This window comes from Notamacropus eugenii, chromosome 7 (genome assembly GCF_028372415.1).
Source record: "Notamacropus eugenii isolate mMacEug1 chromosome 7, mMacEug1.pri_v2, whole genome shotgun sequence".
NCBI lineage: Eukaryota > Metazoa > Chordata > Mammalia > Diprotodontia > Macropodidae > Notamacropus > Notamacropus eugenii.
The window spans coordinates 161,647,100-161,671,954 of NC_092878.1; the positions used below are offsets into that span (position 1 = coordinate 161,647,100).

Below are 24,855 nucleotides of genomic sequence, written 5' to 3' on the forward strand. Positions count from 1 at the left end.
GAAGGGGCCTATGAGGCCCCTGGGGCCACCTCCCCCCCCCCCCCAAGCTATCACTCCGTCTACTTGGCTTGTGTTTCCCATCAGAGTGAATGCATTCAACATTCACAAATGAGACCAGCATGAGGTAAAGCAATCTGATTCTTTAGCTCCCTGCATCAATTGTTGGGCTCGGAGTCACCCAGGTCCGCCGGGCCCCTGTAGCTAAGTCAAATGGGAATGCAGCTGGGAGATGAGGCTGGGTAGAGCTCACGTTGGTACAGCTGCTTCATTCCTCAGATGTTTGCTGGGCTTGAGCTTTCAGGCTCAAGATCTCCAGGGGTGGGGGGAGCATGGAGGGCAGAGGGTTACAAGGGGGAGGGGGAGGTAGGGACAAATGGAGAAGGAAGGTGAAAACCCTCTAAGTTAACCTTCCAGACCAGACCAGAGCCTAAAGTGGGTTCTGTCAAGATAGATTTCTCCCAGGACATCCAAGTCACGGAATCATGAGATTATATACACCCAGAGGTGGAAAGTGAACTCAGGGGCCATGTTATCCAACCCTCTCATTTGAACAAAGAAGGGAACTGAGGCTGAGAAAACTGAAGGGACTAGCCAGAGGGTCACACAGTGAAGGAGGTGGTGTCCAAAGACAGGGTCCTCTAATTCCAAAAGCCAGCATATATCCCTTTCCTTACTGCTTGCAGGTCTCCATTTCCACATGGAATGCTTTTCTCCCCCTGCCCCCTCTGCAATTTCCTCAGACAAACCAGGTGGCAAAAACTGGGCAGACTGGTTTGGAAACAGGAAGTTTAATGGATTGTCTCTGAAGGGGTTTTGTTTCCACAAGCAGGTATCCATAGGTCTACCTGCATTGATGGTTTCATGTAACTATGGTTAAGTAACAAATAGTCCCCACGCTGTTTTGACATAGGGAGAAAAAAAAAAGCAAATGACAAAATCCCCTGTAAAGAAAATAAATCTTCAAGCCCCGGCATCATTGCTGACCTGAGCTAGGAATGAAAGAGGCCTAGACTCTCAGCAAATCATATTCTAACCAAAATCAGAGGCAGACAGTTCCCATTCAGATCTCGTTCTCAGCTCCAAGCAGACTCAAAGTCAAAATGAGCTGTGAATTGTGAATGAACTCAAAGCACCCATCCCATAAGCCTCTCTGGTGTCAAAGACACCATGCTGGTGACTGGTAATATGGAGAGGAAAAGAAAGCCAGGGCCCTCATGGAACTTATATATGAAGACAAATGAGTACATAAAATAATCTCAAGAGGCCAAGGACACTTGATTCATTGAGGAGGCAGCCATCGATGAAGTGAAAGGAGGACAGCCATGTCAAGTACGGCACTCACCACAGAAGGCTGGACACAGTAGGAAGAGAGAGGTGACTCACCACGATTTCAAAGGCTCTCTTGTGGCCATCATAGCGGCAGACACACAGCCTGGTGTCTTTGATCATGACACAATAGGTAGTTTTGCTATTCAATGATCAGTAGAGAGATGCCTTTAATTGGTGATCTGGTTAGAAGGGTTTCTTAGTGTCTGATAAGCAAAGCCTTTTTTGGTTCCATTTTAAATGCGAATGTGTCATTCACTACTAAGGGAAGGTTTGCATTATGTGCCGCTCTTGACCTAACAAACAGATATATGGATGCCCAATGGCACAGACATTCATGTTTGTCATCCCATTTCTCCTAGAAAAGAGTCAAAGATCTAGGACAGTTCTAGACTCTCTGGCCCTCCTTCACCCTGGGGAAGCCTTGTGGTTGGCTGAAGGATTGCCAGCATCTTCAGGTCTGGTCCGGAACTAGAATGATCTCCAGAGGAGATAAATGGGAGAAAGGGGCTACAAGATGCTCTACGTACGTGAGAATTTTAGAGAAATTCATAATGTTATCCATATGAAATCACATACAATGTCTGACCAAAACAAGGGAATTTTTTCCCCGCTTTCTCTTCTTGAATCCTTAAAAATGAAAAAGCAATCAGGAAATCATTTGGGCAAAAAAGACCAACCCTGAGTCCGGGAGCCCTAGGCAGATGCTCCATCCGGTCTTTCCTACCTTGTCGATCTTATCTGGGCGATTGGTAGCTGCCAAAATAATCACATCTTTGAGCTGTTCGATCCCATCCATTTCTGTTAAGAGTTGGGCCAAAACTCGGTCTCCTACATTGCCAGCACCTGAAGAGCTAAAAAAATAAAAAAATAAAATTTGGGGCTTGTATAAATAAAACATCTGTACCCAAAAAAGGAGGAAAAGATTTTCACCATCTCTGAAACAAGTAAGAAAAACATTTTTAATACACAAATAACACATCTGCATCCAAAAAAAGGGGAAAAGATTTTCACCATCTCTGAAACAAGTAAGCAAAATGTTTTTAATTGTGTAAAATAATCTTGCTGGACATTTTCCCCCCAGTCATAATCCATTACTGGCCAGGAAGGAAGAATATGGAAATGTATAAAGTCTCTGCCAAAGCAGGAAATGGGATTTAAAATCTCATTTCCCCAACTCTCTTGGTAGTCATGCACGAGAGCCGAAAAAATACCAAATGAAGACCCAATCAATCAGCAGTCGTTTATGAAGTGGTTACTATGTGGGAGGAAATACACCAAGCACCAGAGAGAGACAAAAGCTGAGCCTTCTCTACCTGCAGGGAGCTTATGTTTAATGGGGAGGACAACACATACACACATACGTATAATATGTAAGATAAATACATAGCATAGACAGGGGATATATGGGGAAGGCTCTAGCAGCTGATGGGGAGGAAGGAAATGGGAAAGCCTCCTTAGGAAGAGGACTTGAATTAGGTTTTGAAGGAAACCCAGGATTCCAAGTGGAGATGGAGAGGGGGAGTATTCTCTCAAGTTTGTTGTGAGAATCAAATGAGATTTTATATATACATGCATGTGTATATGTTATATGCGTACGTATATATTATGTGTATATATGTATATATGTAAATGTGTATAAATAACACAGAACACAATCATATACACATATGCACATTCTTGTATTGTATGTGTATGTAAATACACACATTATATATATATACATAGGTATGTCTATATGCATGTGCATATCTAAACATATGTAATATACATATGTAACTTTAAAGTACCACGTAAGTGTTACCTAATACCAACAGTATTGAAGGAATACGGGCTACACTAAGCACTGTTAGTGGAGACGTGAGCTGGTCTGCAATTTGGCGTCATGCCCCCAACGTCCCTGAACTATACATATCCTAAGACCCAGAGATACCACTCCCTGCACTATACTCCAAAGGGATAGACTGGAGTAGGGAGAAACCTGAGTCAGGAAGACCAATTAAGAGGCTGTTCCAATAGATCAGATATGAAATAATGAGGATCTCTACTAGAGAGGTGGATGGAGAATGAAGAGAGAAAGAAGAGTTTGTGAGAGACGTTGTGGAGGCAGAAATAAGACATGGCAACTGAGCATGTGGGGTGAGAATGAGAAAAAGGGAATGGCACCAAGGTTGCCAAGCTGGATACCAGAAAGATGGTGGTCCCTTCAATGGCAGAAGGAAAGTTAAGGAAGAGTGGAAGGTTGGGTTGAGAGATAACGAGCTGGATCTTGGGCATGTTGAGTTTGAGATGCTTATAAAACATTCAGTTCAAGACACCTAATAGGGAGCTGATGACGTAGGCTTGGTGTTTAGGACAGACTATGGCTGGATATGTAGATCTGGCAATTATCCTCATAAAAATGATTCTGAAGAGATGGGAGCTGCTAAGATCACCAAGTGACAAAGTATAGAAGGAAAAGAGAAGAGGGCCCAGGACAGAGCTCTGGGGGACACACCATGACCTGGATGGAAATCCAGAACAAGAAATGGAAAAATGATCCAGAAAAACCTAGAGAAGAGTGTCTAAGAAAAGAGGGTGTCAACAATGTCAAATATGGTAGAAGGTCAATAAGGACAAGAATTGAGAAAGGGCCGTCCAGTACGGTCATTACAAGGTCTTTGGTAACTTTGAAGGGAGTAGTTTCAACTGACTGATGAGACCAGAAGCCCAACCACAGAGGGACCAGAAAAGAGTCAGAGGAGACATCGAATTCAGATGGTATTTTCAAGGCTTTTGATTAAGAAATGGAGAAGAAATACAAGATGGGAGCTGGTGGAGATGGTAGGATCCAGAAAGAGGTTTTTAGGGATGGAATCTTGGGCACATTTGTAGCCACAGGGATAGGGAAAGATTGAAGATGTGTGAGAGACAAGGGATGATGGTGGGGCATCGTCTGGATGCTAGAGAAGAGAAAGAGAATCAAAGGGGCATGTAGAGGGATTTACCTTGGCAAAGAGGAGGGCCACCTCTCCATCAGATAGTGAAGCAAAGGAGAAGAAGGTGGGGGAAGATATTAAGAGAAAGGGAGAAGCAGGAATCTGGCAAAGGACCTCAATTTCCCTAATAAAGTAGGAGGTAATGTTCTCAGATAAGAAGTTATCTTAGAGGCCAAGTCTTGATGAAGACATCAAGCCCAAGATCACATGGGGTAAATGACAGAAAGAGTCAGGATTTGAACTCAAGTCTCTTCTCCATTTTATCATGCTTGTTTCTCAGTATTTAGCTGCCCTAGTCTTTAAGACTATAATCCATTGTTGGACCTTTCTCCTTTTCCATAAAATGGGGGCACTTGTAATATTCTGCCACAATATTCTTCTAGGATTAGAGCATTTTGTAAGGCTTCAATCAGTACAGAAACGTAAGTAGTATTGTTAGTCTAGACTTTGTGTCTCTTCCCTCACCCCATTCAATAAACTCCAATGGCTCCCTATTGCTTCCAGGTTCAAAAACTAAACTGTCTGTTGGACATTCAAACTCCTTTTTCCTCCTACCTTTCCAATGGTTATACCTTACTTCCTCACAGTGGCCTCCCTGACTTCCTTCAAGTCCCACTCCAAACCCCACCTTCTTTGAGAAGTTTCTACTGATCTCCCTTCCCTCTATTAATAATCACCAGCTGACTTGGTGTATGTCACATTTGTACCAAGTGGTCTGCATGCTGTCCTCCTCATTAGACCATGAGCTCCTTGGGAATAGGTATTATTTTTTGCCATTCTTTGTAACTCCAGGGTTTAGCGTAGTGCTCATTACACAGTAGGCATTTAATAAATGCTTGCTGACTGGACTTACTTTGGACTGATCACTTAGCCACCGTATATTCATCTGCAAAATAGGGAGAAGACCCTGGTGGGGGCTAAGGAACCTTTAGTAACTAAAATGCTGATTTTCACTGCATTTTAACCTTATTAGTTTGTTCCGAAGTTGAAAAATCTTTTGCACTTTGGATACGTTGCTGGTAGAAGAAAACACAGAGCATGGAATGATGAAAAGTGATGAATTACTTTTACCCAGCACACCTTTCTTTTCCCCTGACCCAAATGTCTTTGGCAAACCAACAGTGGATGGGGTCACTTCCGGAGTTGCTTTTTGTGTGCTGAGACCCTTATTAGACAGATGGGAATTATCATTCCAGGGATATGCAAGGAAATGAGCAGAGAAACTCTGTTTTATCATTTCCCCCTTGGCTCCATGCCACGAGAATGATAAAAGTCGCATCATTTCACACTGCAGTCTTCCAACCTTTGGCTCAACCTTAAACCAAGGTCTTCTTGCTGTGTATGAAGAACACCACCACATCTGCAACATTTAATTATTTATGATTTTGATGTGTGGAATGGTTTTGCTGTTTAAAGGCTGTAGCTATAACAGGATGTTAAGACTAAAAGGGGAAGGGAAGGGAAGGGACATCTATTAAGCACCTACCATGTGCCAGGCAAAAGAGTACTCTGTAAACAGCATTTCATTGGATCCTGACACCTGGGAGGTAGGTTGTTACTGTTGACAGTTGAGGAAATGGAGATAAAGAGAGGTTAAGTGACTTGCCCAGGGTCACACATCTAGAAAGTGCTTGAGGCTAGATTTGAACTTTCTGACTCCAGGCTCAATGATCTATCCAATGGGCTATGAGCTGCCTCTAAAGACCAGAAGCTTAAGATTAAAGAACAAATCCACAACTCACCAGAAACACAGTAGGGGTACCTACTGATCATGGAATGGTACAGGAATGCTATTATATAATACAGAAAAACTCAGATGAAGAATTCAAGGAAACATGGATACACTTGTACCAACTGGCACAGAATAAGTAGAAGACACATAATTAATAAATAAATGAAAACCAGACTACATAGTCCCTACTATTATGAATCTGCTGAGAACAGATGATGAAGCATATATGCCCACTCTTCGTAGAGAAGTGGGGGACTATGGGTGTCAGATATCACATAAACTGTATTTTGGAGACACTTTTGCTTAACTGCTTTTCTGTTACAAGGGCAGTATTAATGAGAGAGGAAAAAATGAATGCCGTCAAAGACAGAAGGAATCAATAAAACCTTCTTTCAAATAAAGACCAGCTCCTAATATGAGCAGCTGGGTAGCAGTTAGCCTGGAATCAAGAAGGTTCATCTTTGTGAGTTCAAATCCAGGCTCAGATACCTACTAGCTGTGTGACCCTGGTCAAGTCACTTCACTCTGTTTGCCTCAGTTTCCTCATCTGTAAAATGAGAAGGAAATGGCAAACCACTCCAGTATCTTGGCCAAGAAAACCCCAAATGGGTTCCCAAAGAGCTGGACGTGACTGAACAACAACAAAACAACAAGAAATCCTAAAATAAACCTCTCCAAACCTCAGGTTTAAATCCCACAAAATCATAACTTTACCTAAGGTTGAGAAATATTATTGGGTCTTATGGCAATCTCCTACACATCTTCTTTTCATAGTCACATTTCAAACAGTTGGAGCACCCAGAGTTATATATGTCAGCTGTCCTGGCTTCTCACTGCCTGTACAAACAAGAGAGGAGCCCAGCTTAGTCAATACACTAGAAAATCCAGGGATCCTTATGCCTTTCCCAATACTCTTTCTGTACATCTGTTCCCTTCTGGGAGGAACCAACTCTGATCTACTGCCTCCCTCATTTATTCCCATCAGCCGTGCTCCTAGGTGTCCAAAAAAAAATTAAAATTAGGTTCTAGAGTGGAAAGAGCACGAAAGTCTAACAGCAAATAGATCTGGTTCATTTCCCTCTCTCCACTTTGGACCATGCCAGGCTCTAGAACGAAGGGCAGGATTTCTCCCACAGATATAAAACAGGGACAAGTGAGGGGAATGGAAAGGTTTACTACAAAGCAATGAAACTCATTTCTCCAATGGAGCGTTATTTACGGCCAGAGACGGCTCACTCATTTGGATTAGTTTCCAGAGGAAGTCAAGTCACCTAAGCACGCAGCGCTCACAACACCAGGCAGGCAGAGTGTGGAAAGATGCTTAGAGATGAAGCCAAGTCAGGCAGGGGAGGAGGGAAAGGTCCACAGGGCAGCCCATCTCCAGGAAGTCGGACTTTCTAAGCACCTCCTCCTCCTGATGTACCAAGCCAGAGAACAAAAGGAAATCTATGATACTGAAAGGGCTGTAAATTCTCTTCATATCCTTACCTGGGGCCCCACCTGGAGGCGAGAAGTTAGCATGACAATAGTCTTCTGGTTTGCTCATTTTTGCCTCTGTATTTACCTTTGTGACCATGGGCAAATCATTTCTCTCAGACACCCCTATTGGACTTTTGTCCTTTCCAGGCCAAAGACTGTGACAAAACACAGGGGCAAAGGGTATTTGTCACCCATCATCACCAGGTCTGTCCCTCACCTTTCCTCTTCTACTTCACCTCAGAGACACTGGCTTCCTTGACTGTCCTCTCTCCTGATTCCACGCATTTTCCCTGCCTGTCCCTCATGTCTAGGACTCTCTCTCCTCATCTCAGTCTCCTGGCTCCCTGCAAGTATTGGCTCACCTTCTACAAGAAGTCTTTCCCTGTCTTTGCCTTGGGATTATCTCAGTTAATCCCATCTACATCTATGTCTGTGGTTGTTTGCACAGTATCTCTCCCTCAATAGACTGGGGCTGTTTTTACCTCTCTTTCCATCCCTAGTGCTTATGCCTGGCACACAGTAGGAGATTAGTAATGAATGCTTTTTAATTTGATTGGTTGACTTATCTCTACAACTCAATAGACCACATGTTAGAAACTGAGGATTCCATTCAGCACCTGGAATATCATCTTCAATATCTGCTAAAAGAGTCTGTCTGTCTGGAAAGGGGAGAGCTGCCCATGAAATCCATGACCTTGGCAGTGGATTCTCATTTAACATGGAGGAAAAATGCCCACGTCTATAAACCAAAGGATCCCCCCTCTTTCGGACCTACACTCTCGTGGCTTTCAGCAAGCTTTTCTGTATCCCCTATTCAATATGAAAGGAAATTCACTGTAGATTTTATCATACTTGGGCAGAGAAAAAATAAACTCAGTCAATTCAAATAGCATAATCCAACTACTTAAGGTCCCTTCCTCCCTAGACAAGCTTCTCATTCCCCTTGGGGACATCCACATCCCATATTAAGAGTCTCTGCTAGAAAGAACTAAAAAGACAGGGGATACCCGGGGCAGGAATGTTGAGGGGAAAAACAACAGTAACAAAAACAGAAGAAAACAGAACTCAACCAACTTGTATCTGGTGCATATTTTGTGCTGAGTACTAAAATCTGACCTGGAAAGTCAAAGGTAAAAAAATAGCAGGCTCTGCCCTCCACAAGGGATGGGCACTGGTTCAGGGTTAGGAGACATGGGTTCGAGTCTCCCCTTAGTATGTGCAAGTTGAGTAACTGTGGACAAGACCCTCCTTTCCTTTGGGGTTGGCTACTTTATTCTCTGTAAAATGTAGGAATGGGACTGGATGAGCTCAAAAGTAGCTTTCAGCTCTGAGATGACAGGTAGGATATTCCCAGGTGGCCAAGTAGCTCAAGCTCTGGTCATGGCTGCAGAAGCCTTAGAACTGACCCTCAGTCATACCATCCCAGCAACTTATTTAAGCTCTCCCAGGCTCACTTTCTTCAACTGTAAAATGAGGATAATAAGAGCACCTACCACCCAGAATTGACACAATAATAATTATATAATTATAATAATGAATAATTATATAATTTTATATCTATCCTCTCATATTCTGTTTGTTATATTTACACATGCTTATATATGATATTTATCATATATCAGTTATATAATCACTAATTAATAGTATTGTTAAATATTATACTCACAGTAGAACAATTATTCATTATATCATGATTATCATTCATAATAACAGCTGGTACTGCAGACATGCTATCTCAAAACAACCCTGGGAGGTAAGGGCTATGATCACGATTTCACAGACGAGGAAACTGAGGCAAACAGTTCAATGACTTGCTCCAGGTCAAACAGCTATAAGTGTCTGAGGCAAGGGTCTTCCTGACTCCAGGTCCAGTGCTCTACGCAACGTGCCACCCAATTGACTTAAAGGGCTTTGTAAAGCTTAAAGCTCTCCCCAAATGCTGTCACCACCATCACCTCTTTGCTACTACTGCTGCAGCTGTAAACTGCAAGTCCCTCTATCAGAGTCTGCAGAAAGACAACAAGAAATCCAAAGCCATCCATTCTGCAATGTTTTTGTTAGCACAGTAGGAAAGAGAGTAGACAAATGCCTAAAATGAAGCACAAGGAACAGAATCCTCTTTTCCACTCCCACGGCCACCTGCAGCCTGTTTCAGACCCTCCTCATCCCTTGTCTGGACTTCTAAAAGCCTTCCTGCCTCCAACCCATCCTCCACTTAACTGATTTCCTCAAGGGCAGGTGTGACCGTGATTTTGGTTGGCTCATTAAGCAACCTACTGATTCTAAGGCTTGCCCCCACCCCCTATTCTGTGCTGATTCTAAATCAAGGCTTCTACACCTTTTTGGTGTCACAGGCTACCTGAAAGCCTATGAGCCCCTTCTCCTAAAGTCTAAATGGATAAAGTAAGACACACAGGATTTCAAAGAAAACAAATTATACTGAAATAGTTTTCAAAACACTAAACACACATAAACAAGTTCACAGATCCCAAGGTGAGAGCCCCTGCTCTAAACGACATATAGACTATCGGTCAAGATGACTGAGCGAAAGGCTGCAGATGAGGCCCCAGCAGTGATCGGGGGAAAAAAGGCACCAATCCAAAAAACGATCAAGAAATCCAAAGAGAAACTTTATATAGATCAGGACAACACAAAAAGACAGTCAGAACCCTACTATTACTGGGGAAGGAGTCCCAACAAGAAAACCTGGATGGATGCACTGTGTGGAGACTGTCCAAAGGTCCCTGAAGCCTGCAAGCTCATAAAGCATGGGCAAGGAGAAGACTGGAGCTCTGGAGTGCAGGGCAGGGAAGCACCAGAGGGTTGGGAAACCCACAGCCCTATGACAATGACATGGCACAGGGTCTGGAAGTCCATGGAGCTCAGACCAGAAATGTTCAAGGGGCCAAAAGCCTGGAGTTATCTACGGGGACATGGGAGGAGGGAGGCTGGGGGGCGGAGGTGGAGTGGGGTTGTGGTAGTAGGGGAGAAAGTCAGAAATGCAAGTACTTGGACATCAGAAACAAGCTGAGCTACTAAAGCTCTGACCCGGTGCCTCAGAGGTGTCAGCAACTTAACTTGAGATGCTTCAGGAAGCCCCTATCGGAACCAAACAAAACAGGGAGGACTGAAACTTGCCAGCACTATGAATTCAGGCACACCAAGGGAGGGACAAGATGGCAACAAGAGCACGGAACACAGGGGTTCTGACCACACCATTCCAGAGGAGAGGAGGGAATGAAGACTGACAAGAGCTGAGGCTACAAATATGAGTTAAGAGAAGAGGATACTGAGTATTAAGAAGAAATATTATGTGTCAAGAGATGCCCAAGAAGTAAATGGAGAAGAAGAAAATAATTCGACAAAAGCAAAAAGGTTGAAAAAATTGAAGAAAATATATCTGCTATTAAAAACAAAATACTGACCTGGTAAACAGGTTGAGGAAACGGAATTCAACAGCAAGATTACTTGAAATCCATGACCAAACAAAAAGCATGGATTTCAAGGAATCATACATGAAAGCAGCCCAGATCTACTAAAAACAAAAGGCAAAATGAAAACAGAATCCATTATGACTCCCTCCCCATTATGACTCCAAAATGGAAACTCCCAGGAATATCATAACCAAAATCCAGAGGTAAAAGGTAAAAAAAAAAAAAAAAAAGTACAAGGAGCCAAAAAGAGTTCAAGTACTAAGGAATCAGCGGGACTCACTCAAGACTTTTTGACTACAACTTAAAAGAAAATAAATCTTAGACTATAATTTGAACAAGCAAATGATAAAGGCTTATAATCAAGAATAATGTGTCCTGCAAAACTGAGGATAATGCAACAAAGGGAGTGAGGATGGGGCTGTGAGTGGGGAAACAGATTTTTATTACAAAAGAGGAATTTGAAACATTCCTTATCAAAGGAGAAGTATTTAGTAGAAACTCTGAAATCCGAACACCAGAGTCAAGAGAAACCTAGACAAGTAAATAAAGAATGTCCCTTTTAGCACACCTGTATATACGAACCATTGGAAGGGGCTTACTTTATAATTAAGAGAGAAGAAAGAAGTGTCTCCTTAGAACATTAATGTTTTAAAGAGTCAGAGAAAATTAAATAAGGTAGTAGTTTTCTTTTGTTTTTATGGTTGAAGAAAAGGGAATACACCTGATCCTCATATTTATTTCAACATTCTGAAGCAATGTATAATTGGCCTTTTACAGATGAGGAAACAGGACAAGAAGAGTAAATGACTTGCCCAGGGGCACCCAGAGAGTAAAGTCTAAAGTAAGACTCAAGTTTAGGTCTTCCTAACTCTACATCTTGTCACAGAACTCTGTCAGTTACACTCTCTAAAGGCTGAGCAGTTTGTATGTCACAATAAGCTCAAAACTGATCTACCACATGGTTATCAACGGTGCTGTCATTTAAGAAAATAACAAAATACAAGAGAAGAAGGGGAAACGGATGGTAACATTTTTCACAACTATGACTAGGAGGAAATCCTTAATTAAAAAACAAAGATACTGGAATATTTTTCAATACTTCTGCTGGGAGATGGGGTGGAATGCTAGGGAACGCTGTTGTATGATACTGTCAAATGAAGTGACTACACCAAATGGTTTGGATTAAATGATTTTCTTTTTCACAAAGGAGATTTCAATCAGGATGCAGTTTTTTCTCCCTTTCATTCAGCAATGTGATAGAAATACAAAATCTATGAACAAAACATATATTTTTCAGCGATGGGGGCAGTATTGAAGGGTAGGTACATGTGAGCAAACAACAACATTCAGAAGTATTTCTTACCCCATTTCCTATATGTAGCATCGTTGTTATTACCATTAAGGTTACTTTAAAACATGGAGCTTGTCAGAGAGCCCTGGCCAGACCTCAGGCTGAACGGAACCCGGCTGAGCTCCACTAAGCTTCTTTCCCCTTGCAGCCATCAATGGGGGGCAATTCCAGAGAAGGCCTATACCAAGAGATTGCTGCTAATATTACAAATTATCCGAGGTCTTAGTGAAGCTGCTTAACTTGCTCAAGTCAATCTGTGTGGGGCTGAACTGCATTTATACATATTCTTTCTCTATTATGCTTAACAGTATCTTGCTAGTGCAGAGGGTCAAAGTATTTGGAGTATATCAAAGTATTTAGAGGTGAAGAAACTGAGACCCATAGATGTGAACTGACCTCCCCAAGTTTAGTGACCCCATTTGGGGTTTTCTTGGCAGAGATGCTGGAGTACTTTGCCATTTTTTTCTCCAGCTCATTTCTACAGATGAGGAAACTGAGGCAAACAGGATTAAGTGACTTGCCCAGGGTCACACAGCTAGTAAGTGTCTGAGGCTGGATCTGAACTCAGAAAGATGAGTCTTCCTGACTCTAGGCCCAGGGCTCTACACACTATGGAGCAAATTAAATGACTTTTAAGGTCTTTTCCAGCTGTCAATCCATGATCCCAGGAATGCTAATTAAAAAGATCGAATCATTTTCCCCACTTCCAAAATTCTAAATTCATTTATGTAAAGAACTCCATGAAGACTTCCAGAAAAAAAAATCACGACCAGATTACACCCATTTAAAAATTACAGCAGACAACATTTTACATCAGCGACAGCAGTGGATACATTAATGAACTGAAAACTCAGGGTTCAAATTCTCTCAGACAACCGCTGTATTTGTGTCCCTGGGAAATTCACTAAGGTTTCCTGAATCTCAGCTTCCTCAGCTGTAAAACAGGAATAAGAACAGGACATCCCCTCCCTGACCAGAGCTCTTCTGAGGCTAAAATGAGACATCTTTAAAACTCACAAGCAACACAGAAATGGAGGCTATGCTTTTTACTATTTCCAGGGTGATATTAATACTTTCAAAATCCTTTCACAAAAAGTATTCAACTGGATTCTAAGATGCACTTTGCAAGGTCTTTGGGGATAGTAGCACTGTCCCCAGCAAGATAAACCATGTCCCCTCTCCAACATGAAAGGCTTCTCACATTAAACAGAGGCAGACAAGCTTTGATGCATTATCCAAAGCCCCAGTCAACATCCCTTACAGCTCTACCTAACAGGCTGTTTCCTTGGGCCTCATCTGGGAGCTGGTCACATGAAGCTTTCTGTGGTCAAGTTAGCAAGAACCAAAAACCCATGGTGTTCTGCTGAGCCCACCTTTGCAAAAGTCCTCCCCTTCATGAAAGGGAAGCATCATTAGCCAAAAGAAAACATCCCCAGTGTTGAGAGACTGTCATCTCAGGGCTGGTCATATGGGTGTAATCTGCCATGACCTTTCTTTTCCTGGAAGTCTTCAAAAGGACATGGCATTCTTTAAACAAATGAAACCCATGGCTCATCGGGGCAGCCTAATATTAGTCAGAAATTTCCTTTGTTTTGAGTTTTTGCTGCTTTGTATGTTTTCCCAATCCATCTGGGTTTCCACAATATTTAAAATCCATTTAATGCCTGGGGAATTTAGGGTCCCCTTGGTGCCCATCACTGTCTGATGAGGTCTAGAAAATGCTACAGCCATGAAAAACTCAGCATGAGTATTTTTAAAAGCTGTAGTACAGCACCATCTTCTACCAGTACTCCACAAACTCACTTTCTTTGAGATTCAAATAATGCACATTTTAAAAAGCTTTATCCATGTGCTTTCTTTTCACATTACAAACATTCCCAGATCACCCCCTCTCTACTCCCAGAGAGGTCTCAAGTAACTAAGTCAAAGAATTAAGGAAAACTAACAATAGTGACCTCATCTGAAAGTACACACAACTTTCCACATCTGCAACATCCCTCCCAAACTCTCTATTTTTAAAAAGCTGTTTTTTTAATTAACAGAAATCTATTTTCTCTCCCTTCCAACCCCCATCTCACTGGGGGAGAAAAGAGAGAGGAAAGAAAAACAAATTGTGACAAATATGGATAGTCAAGCAGAACAAAGTCCTTCACTGGTTGCATAAGGAGAAAAAAAGTGTGTATATGTGTGTGTGTGTGCACGCGCGTGCATGTGTGCATGTGCGTGTCTCGTTCTGCACCCTAAATCCCTCACCGCTCTGTCAGGAGGTGGGAAGCATGTTTCCTCGTCACTCCTCTGGAATCACGAGTCATCCTTGTGTCGACCTGAGTCCTCGGAGCTTTCCAAAACATTTTTCTTCACTCTTATGTATAAATTATTCCCCTGGTTCTGCTCATTTCATTCTACATCAGTTTATAAGTCTTCAAAGCTGTTCATTTCAAATACTGACATGACAGTAGACGTTGTTCTGCTGCTCCTTTTCATTTCCTTCTTCTTCAATTTGTCTTCAAAGCTGTTTGTTTCTGTAATATTCGTGTTGGAGCACAAATCCCTCTCCCGTTTCTGCCTGTTCCTTTCTTCCTCAGATCCTCAAGGCTTTCCATATCTCTCTGAAGTCACCTCCTTTCTCATCTCTTAAAGCACAACAGGAGTCCCTCACATTCATCCACCACAGCTCACAAACTGTCCCTCCATTGATGGGCAGCCCTTTAGTTTCCAGGGGTTTCTGGCCACCACAAGAAGAGCTGCTATAAATGTTTGTTCAAATAGGCCCTTTTCACATTTCTTTGATCTCTTCTGGGTTGTGGCCTAGCAGTGGAGTATGTGGGTCAAAGGGCACTCACCATTTAGTAACATTTTGTGTATAATTCCAAACTGCTTTCCAGAATGGTGGCACCACTTACAGATCACCTCGCTGTGCACCACTGTGTCTATTTGCCCAAAGGGCACTCACCATTTAGTAACGTTTTGTGTATAATTCCAAACTGCTTTCCAGAATGGTGGCACCATTTACAGATCACCTCGCTGTGCACCACTGTGTCTATTTGCCCACAGCCCTTTCAACATTGATCATTTTCCTATTTTGTCATCTTTGTCAACTGGAATCTCGGAATCATTTAAGTGTGCGTTTCTGTAACTGGAATGATTTGGGGCATTTTTTCATGGCTACAGAGAGCTTGGATTTCTTCCCTTGAAAACTGCCTGTCAAATGATACAAACTTGTAACTTAATTCAGATCCTAGTAACCACCATCTTGTTGTCTTTCCTAGCTCCCAGTCCTGTTCTCTCCAACTCCTTCATATTAAGGGAGGGCATTCAATATATGCGTTGGTGCTCTATAACTTTTCACTTCCTAATCTTCTCAGTTCCCAGGAGCTACTCCTCCATCCCAGCTCAGAACACAGATTGCCACACCCTTGAACCGGACATCATTAATCTTTTATCATCTATTCCAAATATTTCAAAACCCCCATGTGAGCCAATCAGCCCCACTAGCTAGGCCCTACATCTCTCCTCCCTTTCTTGGGTAACCTCCATTAGAAAGTTCTCTATTTATTCCTACCACTAGTCTTCTGCCTCCTACTACTTACCTCACTTTTCTCCAGCTCAAAACTCTCTGAAATCTGACCTCATCATTCAACTGAAACCACTCACTTCAAAGTCACCAACGATCTCTAATTGCCAAATCTAATGGCCTTTTCCCAATTCCCATACTTATACTTTCTCTAGTGAGAAAAAAAACATGACTAGAAATGTTGTCATTAAAAAAAGAGAGAGAATAAAATCATGGAAAGCCATCTGGAAGGTTTTGCACTCACCTTGAACAAGGCACAAAAAGGGAAAAGGGCAAAGCATACAAACAGGTGTCCCCTTAAATGCTTCAGGATGACTAGTATGAACACAGGAAACTGGTCTCCAGGGCCTGCCGATGATCAGCCTCTTGGATACATTTGCAAACGCTATTGTGCAAACTAGGCCCCTAAACAAGGTCCTATTTTTAACAAGAGCCTTGTCGATTTTCCTGTAATGTTAAAGTTGGATGCGTTGTATGACAGTTCTGCTGCACACATTTTTCTCACATCTGGTTCATATTTACTCTTTTTCAGGTTCCAAAAACAAATGTCTCCAACGGATCAGGAAGGCGGGGGCCGTATTCACTTCCTGAACAAGCAAAGCCTGTCGGGTGATTTCTCTTCTGCGATCTGTAAGGTTGAGCTGAGCCATTTTCTACCTTAAAGCACCCTTTTGTCTTCAATCTGGAGAATCCTAGCTGTGGGCAGCTAGGTGGTGCAGTGGGTAGAGCGCTGTGCTTAGAGTCAGGAAGGCTGAGTTCAAATGTGGCCTCAGACACTTACTAGCTGTGTAAACCTGGGCAAGTCACTTTGCCCTGTTTGTTTCAGTTTCCTCATCTGTCAAATCATCTGGAGAAGGAAATAGCAAACCTCTCCAGTATCTCTGTCGAGAACACCCCAAATGGGGTCATGAAGAGTCACACAGGACCAAAAAGTGACTGAACAGCAGAATTTCAAGAATGAACTACAAGTTTCTAGTGGAAAATGCTTCTTAATCAGGTACTTCTATGTAGAAAATCCTACCCAAGAATGAATGCCTCAGGATACTTACCAGGCTGTACTTGGGAGAAAACAAGAATAAGTAAGGCAAACAAAATTAAACAAAACCATTTCTGAGGGAAGGGACACTGAAGCTGGATGAGGTTTCATTTAAGAATGAACATCTGAAACCGAGGCTTCAAAGAAACCAAGGATACCCAAAAGACAGAATGCCATGTCTGGGGCTATTTTCAAATCTTTCTAGAGGAGTAATAAAAGGGAATAAGCATTTATACAGGCCCTACTATGTGCCAGACTCGGTGCTCAGCACTTTGTGCATATCATGTTATTTGAGTAGGAGGGGAAGAGCTTCTTGCTAGTTCACCATCACTCCCATTTAGAACGCTGTATTCCAAGATTTTCCCTCTTGATGGGAGCTGTGGCATAATCTTATCCTGACCGGGGTTTCTCGGTTTTTGAATTCTTGCACTGTTGTTTATGGTATTTTTTTCCCTTTAACTTGGGAACTGTAATTTTGGAAACAACATTCCCGGATATTTCCAATTTGGGGTTTTTGTCATGAAGTGATCAGTAATTTTCCCCCCATTTTCACTTTGCTGTCTGTTTCATACAGTTCAGAACAGTTTTTTGTCAAGATTTCTTCAAATATTACATTCAGGTTTTTAGCATGGTTATGGTTTTCAAGCAGTCTAATAATTCTTAAACTCTTTACAACCTGCTTACTAATGAGTTTTTTACAGCAGACATATTTTCAGTCTTTTGAGTTTGTTCTAATATTTTTTGTTATCTCAGAGTTACTGCTGAGATGTTTGCTCCATGCTACTTTCAGGGTGTCTATCACTTAGGTAAAGTTTTCTACCTTACGTTCTAAATGACTCATTCTCCTTCCATTTGTTTCCCTTCAGAGCTTTTATTTCACTTAGAACTGTACCTTTCTTCTCTAACTGCTGTGTCCCCAGCCTGAGCATTCCATAAGGGCTCCTCCCCTGCATATTTCCATCCAATGCACCACCATCTTGAAACGCAGGCAACAAACAACAAATGGGAGAAGACTTGATAGCAGCATTTCTTACCTGCCCCTTTCGACGGCTAAGGCATCAAGCTCATCAAAGAAAAGAATTGATGGGGCCACTGCTCGTGCTTTCCTGAAGATCTGGAACAGATGTGCCAATGAGCTCAAACACCAAGCTACAATAGCAGATGTTCTGACACAGTCACATTCCTCCTCGACCAACCTGAAAACACACACATACACATACGCACACACACACACACATGCATACATACACACATGCATATACACATACATACATGCACACGTATACATACACACACACACGCACACACACAAACACACACACAAACACATACACAAACACACCCTGCCTAGACCATAATAGGATATTAATGAATGCCTGCTGGAGCTAGCATTTAGCACAAGAACCAGAGTCCTCAGCAGTCTCTGGTTGTAGTCAGGAAGCCAAACAATATTATTCTTCATGCTGTTCACAGAGACTCTGAGATTTTGAGCTGGAAAGACTCTCATGGGCCACCCAGACCTCACTTTACAAACAAGGAAACTTGGGCCCAGGAAACAAAAAGTGATGTGCCCAAAATTACTGAGAGAATGTCAGAGCTGGAATTTGAACACAGGTTCTTTGATCCCTCTTTCCCCATACCATGATTCCTCCATGGTGTGATTTTAATATTTAAAGCCTAGGCAGATCCTTGAGCTCAGAGATTCGTTCCCAATTCAATTCTATAAACATGACTAGATCTCCACTATGTAAAGGCACTGGGAATACGTACAGACCAGGACCTCTAGTTTAGAATGTTAGAACTTCTTGAAATTAATGAAAGTAGCAACCTGTCCATGCCTGCTTCTTGACCATCTCTAGCCCAAATTCTCTACAATACCCTATCCCATGTGCTTCAGGCCTTCCTCTAGAATTTTAAATATTCTGTAGCTATCAAAGTGGTCCTCTTGTCTTCTGTCATTCCAACTATATAAGTGTTACCTTGGGCAAAAAATCAAAAAATCTCTTCAATCAGGATGCTTACAAAAACAGAGACATCCATAAACCCATTCAATATAAAAATATGCACTACCAAAGCCCAACTCTATGGTCAGAATATTGAAAATACATGTGACTTCTGAGGCCTGCAGTACAGTCGTGGTGAGAAACAAAACCATGTCAACGGCATGAGAAATGGGGGAAAGTCAAGGAATAAAAGGACAGTCACCAAGGAAAGAGGCCCAAAGGGAGGGGACAGAGAGGTCTGAGTAAAGGGAAAACCAGATCTGCTTAGGGGAAATACAGGACACCACTTGTGGGCAGAGAGAGCGGCCCACCTGATGTCAAAGAAAAAAGGATGGACAGCAAAGTGACTGGTGGCCAAAACAAATAAACAGAGAAAACTAGGTGGCCCAGGGGGTAGCATGCTAGGCTTGGAGGCAGGAAGACCCAAGTTCAAATCCAGCCTCAGATACAGACTACATATGTGGCCCTGGGCAAGTCTGTCTGCATCAGTTTCCTCAATTATAAAATGGGGATAATAATAGCACACACTTCCCAGGGTTGTTGGAAGGATTAAATGAAATAACAAAGTGCTTAGCGCAGTGCCTGGAACATATTAAGAACTTTATAAATCCTTATTTCCTTCTTTCTTTTCTTTTACCTTTCCTCCTTCCTTCTCTCCCATCTTTCCTTCTCTCCCTTCCTCCTTCTTTCCTTCTCCCCTCTCTCCTTCCTTCCTTCTTTCCCACAGGAATGAAATCACAAGTCCAGATCAAACAGACAGAAAGAAATATGGACAGGCAAACAGATATTAGCACCATTTACCTCTCGAACTGCACGTTCCGACTGACCCACATATTTATCCATTAATTCAGGTCCCTGAGAGAAAAGAAAGTGTTGGCTGGTTAGAATCTACAAGTCTAAGCACTTCCTTCCTGTGAGATGAAGGGAAATTGTTGGTATTCTTTTTCCACTGGACACTGCAGACGCCTTAGAGAGCAATGATGCTGTATATACCATGGATGACTACATTTTTCAGTTCGTTACAGCGAAGCTGGTGCCCATTAAATGAATGCACACACACACACACACACACACACACACACACACTCACATGATATAGTTAGGAGCTTAAAGACTGGAAATATCTCTTTGGTATCTGAACTCAAATGCAAGAAACTCTGAAAACCACAACTCGAAAAACATTGGTCCTTATGGCATCACTCTGTATAAGGTAAAAGCACATTTGATAAGCATTCCCTGGGCTTTTCTTCCCAACCCCCAACGAAAAGAAAAATACTTCATTCATCTGAAGTTTACTTAATTGGAAACATCAACTTTCTGAAAAACGTCAGGATCCAGGAAGGAAACCACAGTGGTCTCTCAGAAGCCAAAATCGATGTTACAACATGGGTGTACTGAGAAGTCCGTACCCTTTAGTACCAAGAAAGCCCCCCGGGCCCTCTTTCAAGAAGAAAGTTCCGCTCACTGGACACAGAGTTCTCATAAACTATGGTGACCTTTAAGGGACTGTTCTTTTCATCCAGAGCAGTTTCATGTCGGAAGAGGCCAGAAAAGTATCTTTGTATAAAGAAAAAGAGTCAAATTAAGTGGCAAAGGCTGTAAGATATTGGCTCTGTCTAGTGAACGTGTGGAGGCCTGAAAGAAGGAGGAAAAGAATTTTGCTTTCATAAAACTGCTAAAATTCATAAAACATGTGTATGAAGCGAAACAGCTTCCAGGAGGATTTGGGCAGTTTGGGATAGGATGGACTATGGAATAAATACTAAGACTTAAGGGAATGGGAAGGGAATCAGCATTTATGAAGCACCTCCTGTGTTCCAGTAGGTGCTAAATGCTTTACAAATATCTCATTTGTTTCACCTTGTGAAAGAGGTAAGGTGCTGTCTCGTTTGTATGAAAGCAGTGTGATAGCTTAAGAGGCAGGAAAAACCTTTTAATTACTAAAAATGGGAAATACACAAATGTACAGAAACAGGAAATGAGATGGTGTACTTTGTGGAGCACTTACAGCCCCAGGGCCTCATGGTCCTTTATCTAGTTCATTTGCATATCACAATTTTAAGATATAAGAAGATAAAACAAAAAAAATGAGATAATCACTGGAGACTAGGGTACGATTTTTAAGAGACTGTTTATATCATAAGAGAAATATGGTTGGTGAACTGAAAAATAACTTAATGAGTTGCAGGAGGCTTTGATTTAAGCCTCTAAAAAGGGCAAGTAGTCGGGGCTGATAAATAAAGGTTAAGGGAAAAGCAGGGAGCAGGAAGATGCTGGAGCAGTCAGGTAACAGAAGGCTTTGGCTACATGACTCCTAACTTACTGGAAGTAACACAACCACACGAGACTGAGCCTGATATTTCAGAGACAGCTCTTCAGCTCTCCCTGGGCCTTAAGAGAGGTGAGCATTCTCAGAAGTGACTGATACTCTCTGCTATGCACATCCGCTCTGCTTTGAGAGCAAAGCAAAAAGGTAGAACACAGGTTGGACAGCTGCTATCTAGGAAGACACAATGAGATTTAAGGGGATGACTCCCAAGCCTGGTGACTGGGGAATCTGCGAGTCAGCCTGAGCGGTTGCGCAGGGAGCTCCAATGGCCATAATTAGATCGGACAACATAACATCCTGGTCGGTGAATACCAGGCTGAGTTACCTTATACTGCCCAAAGCCAGCTTGATGAGCTTTGCAGCAATTTGGCTGCTCTAAAAATTAAGAAGCAACACTTCCTCAACACCCTGTTAAAAGCAACTGTAATTGGAGTGAATTTCTAAGTGTTGCACCAGGTCAGAATAGAGCTGGAGATTAGTGAGGATTAACTTTTAGCAGAAAAGTAGTTCTGTGTGGTTCAGATGTTCCTGAATAAACTCATGATGCCAAAGCCTGTAGTCCAGAGTTGTGAGTTACCTTGAGCCAAGGAGTTTTCCTCCCTCATGTGCTTTCTTGTCAGTTCCCTAAAAATGTGCTGACCCTCCCCTACAGATGCTGAGCAACCTGGTAGGAAGATGACATAAGCTTATGCAGGGTCATAATGTATCTATTATTATTGCATTTGTTTCAGTATGTTGATACATATGAAGCAATTATTAGTTCCTTCCCTTTATTGCTAAGTAAATAATTATGGCCAAGATCTAAGTGTTACTTTGCCTTATTTGTGTCAATAGACATGAATCCACAGGGATTCAAGAGCTAAAGTCACACGCAGGGAGGAATATGTTCCTCCAATAGGGTGACTTCTAGGATCCTGAGAGAATCAGAGTTTAACATGGTACTGGTCCTGCTTTGGGAACTAGACCTTCCAGTGTGAGAGCAGGTTGGAAAAACAGAGTTAACCCAGAGAACAGGCAGGTGTCTACATGCCCACACGAAATATATAAGGCCTATAGCATCGTCATATACTTTCCATATGCCTGCCCTATTATTAAGTTATATTTTCTTTGACTAGAGTTAGTGCAAAATAGGAAGATGATGCTAGAAACAGGTTATGACTCACAGCAAGAGGTAACATGAGGTGATGGAGAGAGAAAAGGCAGAACTAGACCGTAATATTTTAATGGATTCCTGGCCACTCCCTCCCAAACTGGTCTCATATGTTCTGATATTGCCCCATTGTGCTCCCTATAAATGCTTCATCGAGCCATCCAAGAAGCTGGAGGCTTTTCTTTAGGTCCCAGCTCCAATGCCTCTAGCTATGGAACCTAAGCCAAGTCATCTCAACTACATGGGCCTCAGATTTCTCTTCTGTCAAATAAGCAGGTTGGATTGGATGACCTCTAAGTCCCCTAAAGTCTAGGATTCCATGATGATATCACAGGTACCAGGGCAGCATGCAAGCTGTTTACCTCTTAGCTCACATGCTTCTCTCAGCATCACATCATAAGCTCCCTGAGGGAAGGGGCTGCCTTCTATGTCTTTTTGTATTACCACCAACGCCCAGGCACATAGGAGGAGCTTAATAAACATTTATTGAATGATATATTTCTTAAATTTCAGAGGCTCACTGGATGCTAGAGGTATACAGGGTTCAGGGGTCACCTAGTCTCACTGAGATAAAAAAAGTTAACTCCTCTTAGCTCTAAAATCCTAGGTTTCTACAAGATTTCAGACTCTGGGATGTGCGCATCAAGACAGGCTTTCCCAGCTGTAATCTGCGTTAGTGTTCTGGAAAAGAGAGCACCTTTTACTGTTTCATGGGCCTCGGTGAGGAGCACGGTGACATATCTGATAAAAACACTAGTCGTGGAGTGAGAAAGCAGAGCTTGAGCCCTGCAGAGACACTCACTCACCCCGTGACCCTGGGTAAATCACTTACCCACTCTGGGGATAATAGTAAGCACATAATTCTCAGGGTTACTGTGAGGATCAAATGAGGTGATCTATGTTACTATGACCTATGATTATGACTTATTATCAGTAACCCTGCCCCATGCCCCAGGTGCATTAGTTGTTGGAAGCCAATGACAATAAAGGGCAGCCTAAAACCTGGTGAATATCGATAGAAAATAGGATAGAGGGGGTGGGAAACAGAGAACAGCCTCAAAGGAGAATCACAGATGGGATCACAGGATTCATTGTTAGAAGGTACCTTAAAGGGACAGGACACAGAGCCCTATCTCGACAACCATTGCTCAAGATCATCTAGGAAGCAAGTAAGTGTGCTGGATTCAAACCCAGAGCTTCTTGGTCCAAATCCAGTAGCCTTTCTAGCATACAGAGTTACTGAGCAGTCTGGATTATATGCTTCAAATGCCTGTCAACATATAAAAGACTTCTGTTTGAAGAGTAGATCTGCTTCCCCTTCCCCACCAAGCATGAAGGAAGTACTGCATTCAAGCAGCTGCAGTCCCCATGAAGAAGTTCCAAAAGATGCCAGGTGGTCTTACTGATAGACCCCACTGGTCCTGAAGGCATCAAGCATTCCAAAGCAACAGGGGCCATACAAAATGCGTCTACTCTTCCTCCGCCAATAACGCTACCTATATACATAAGTGTCATGTCCACTTAAAGTAGAGGGCACCCTCTATGCTTATCGTTTTTAAAACAATCAATAATTAAGTGCCTATTAATGCACTGGGCACTGGTGTTACAGAGACTAATGAAGCATGCCCTCAAATGGATCCCATTCTATCAGATCCAAAGTTATAAAAACTTGGAATCTCCCAAAGTACCGCTAGGGAGGGGAATTTCTGAAAATCAAACCAAAGTTTAGGCAGGGTAAATTACTTGCCCAAGGACACACAGGTAGTGGGCAGGAGAGCTGGGATGGCATTGAATTTCCAAACCCAGTACCGTCTTCACTGTATTCTAATGCCTCCTAATGGAGGCTATTTGCTACCTTATGCTGACAAATACATCTCCACATCTGTAGACAGGCAGTTGGAATACAGGCAGAAGCTGAACATCACAAACTTTCCCCTTCATAACCTTCCAACATGGCTCCTTAATTTCTCCTCATTGTCACAATGTAATAATCCTAGCAATTGAGGCAGGCCAAGAATCTCTTAAATATTCTCCATTGGCCTTATATATGTCAAATTCCCTCATTGTTGGAGCCTTCCAGACTGACCCATATTGGACAGTGTAGAAAGCTCAGAAAAGCAAAAGGCGTTTGTTTGTTTTTTCACTATAATCATGAGAAGGGAGGGTAAAAGAAGAGACAGGATCCTTTCTTGGGATGGATGGACCAATGATACTTAGAGAGAAAGAAACATTGTTCACTTCTTGTTTTCTTTTCTTTCTACTATGAATGAATGAAAGACTTTAGTAATGGACATCACAAAATGAAAATGGCTAAAAAGGAAGCTGATTAATACTAAAGACAAGGAAGGAGAGAGTAAGGAAGCAACTCCCTGTCCTTGGTCAACCTGGTCTAGATGAATCCTATCCTCAGATACCAACAGATAACACATTGATGAGCCACCACCAATAATATCTGAAAGGTCA

General features: G+C 42.3%; 1 protein-coding gene across 11 annotated transcripts in view; it reads right to left on the bottom strand.

Annotated features, from left to right (window-relative positions):
* Positions 1 to 24,855, bottom strand: part of AFG2A (AFG2 AAA ATPase homolog A) — a 222,232-nt gene that overhangs the window by 156,447 nt on the left and 40,930 nt on the right. For 7 of the 11 annotated variants that reach the window (XR_011970729.1, XM_072625104.1, XM_072625103.1 and 4 more), the window contains exons 12-14: positions 19,715 to 19,768; positions 17,945 to 18,024; positions 2,054 to 2,180 (exon numbers count right to left, since the gene is read on the bottom strand). Coding sequence is in view for 8 of the 11 variants with exons in the window: in XM_072625104.1 (XP_072481205.1) it covers positions 2,054 to 2,180; positions 17,945 to 18,024; positions 19,715 to 19,768 (261 nt within the window). In the remaining 3 variants the exon portion in view is untranslated. Of the gene's footprint in view, positions 1 to 2,053; positions 2,181 to 6,750; positions 6,874 to 17,944; positions 18,025 to 19,714; positions 19,769 to 24,855 lie in introns of those variants that run through there. The other 4 variants (XR_011970731.1, XM_072625108.1, XM_072625109.1 and 1 more) reach the window with 2 other exon arrangements.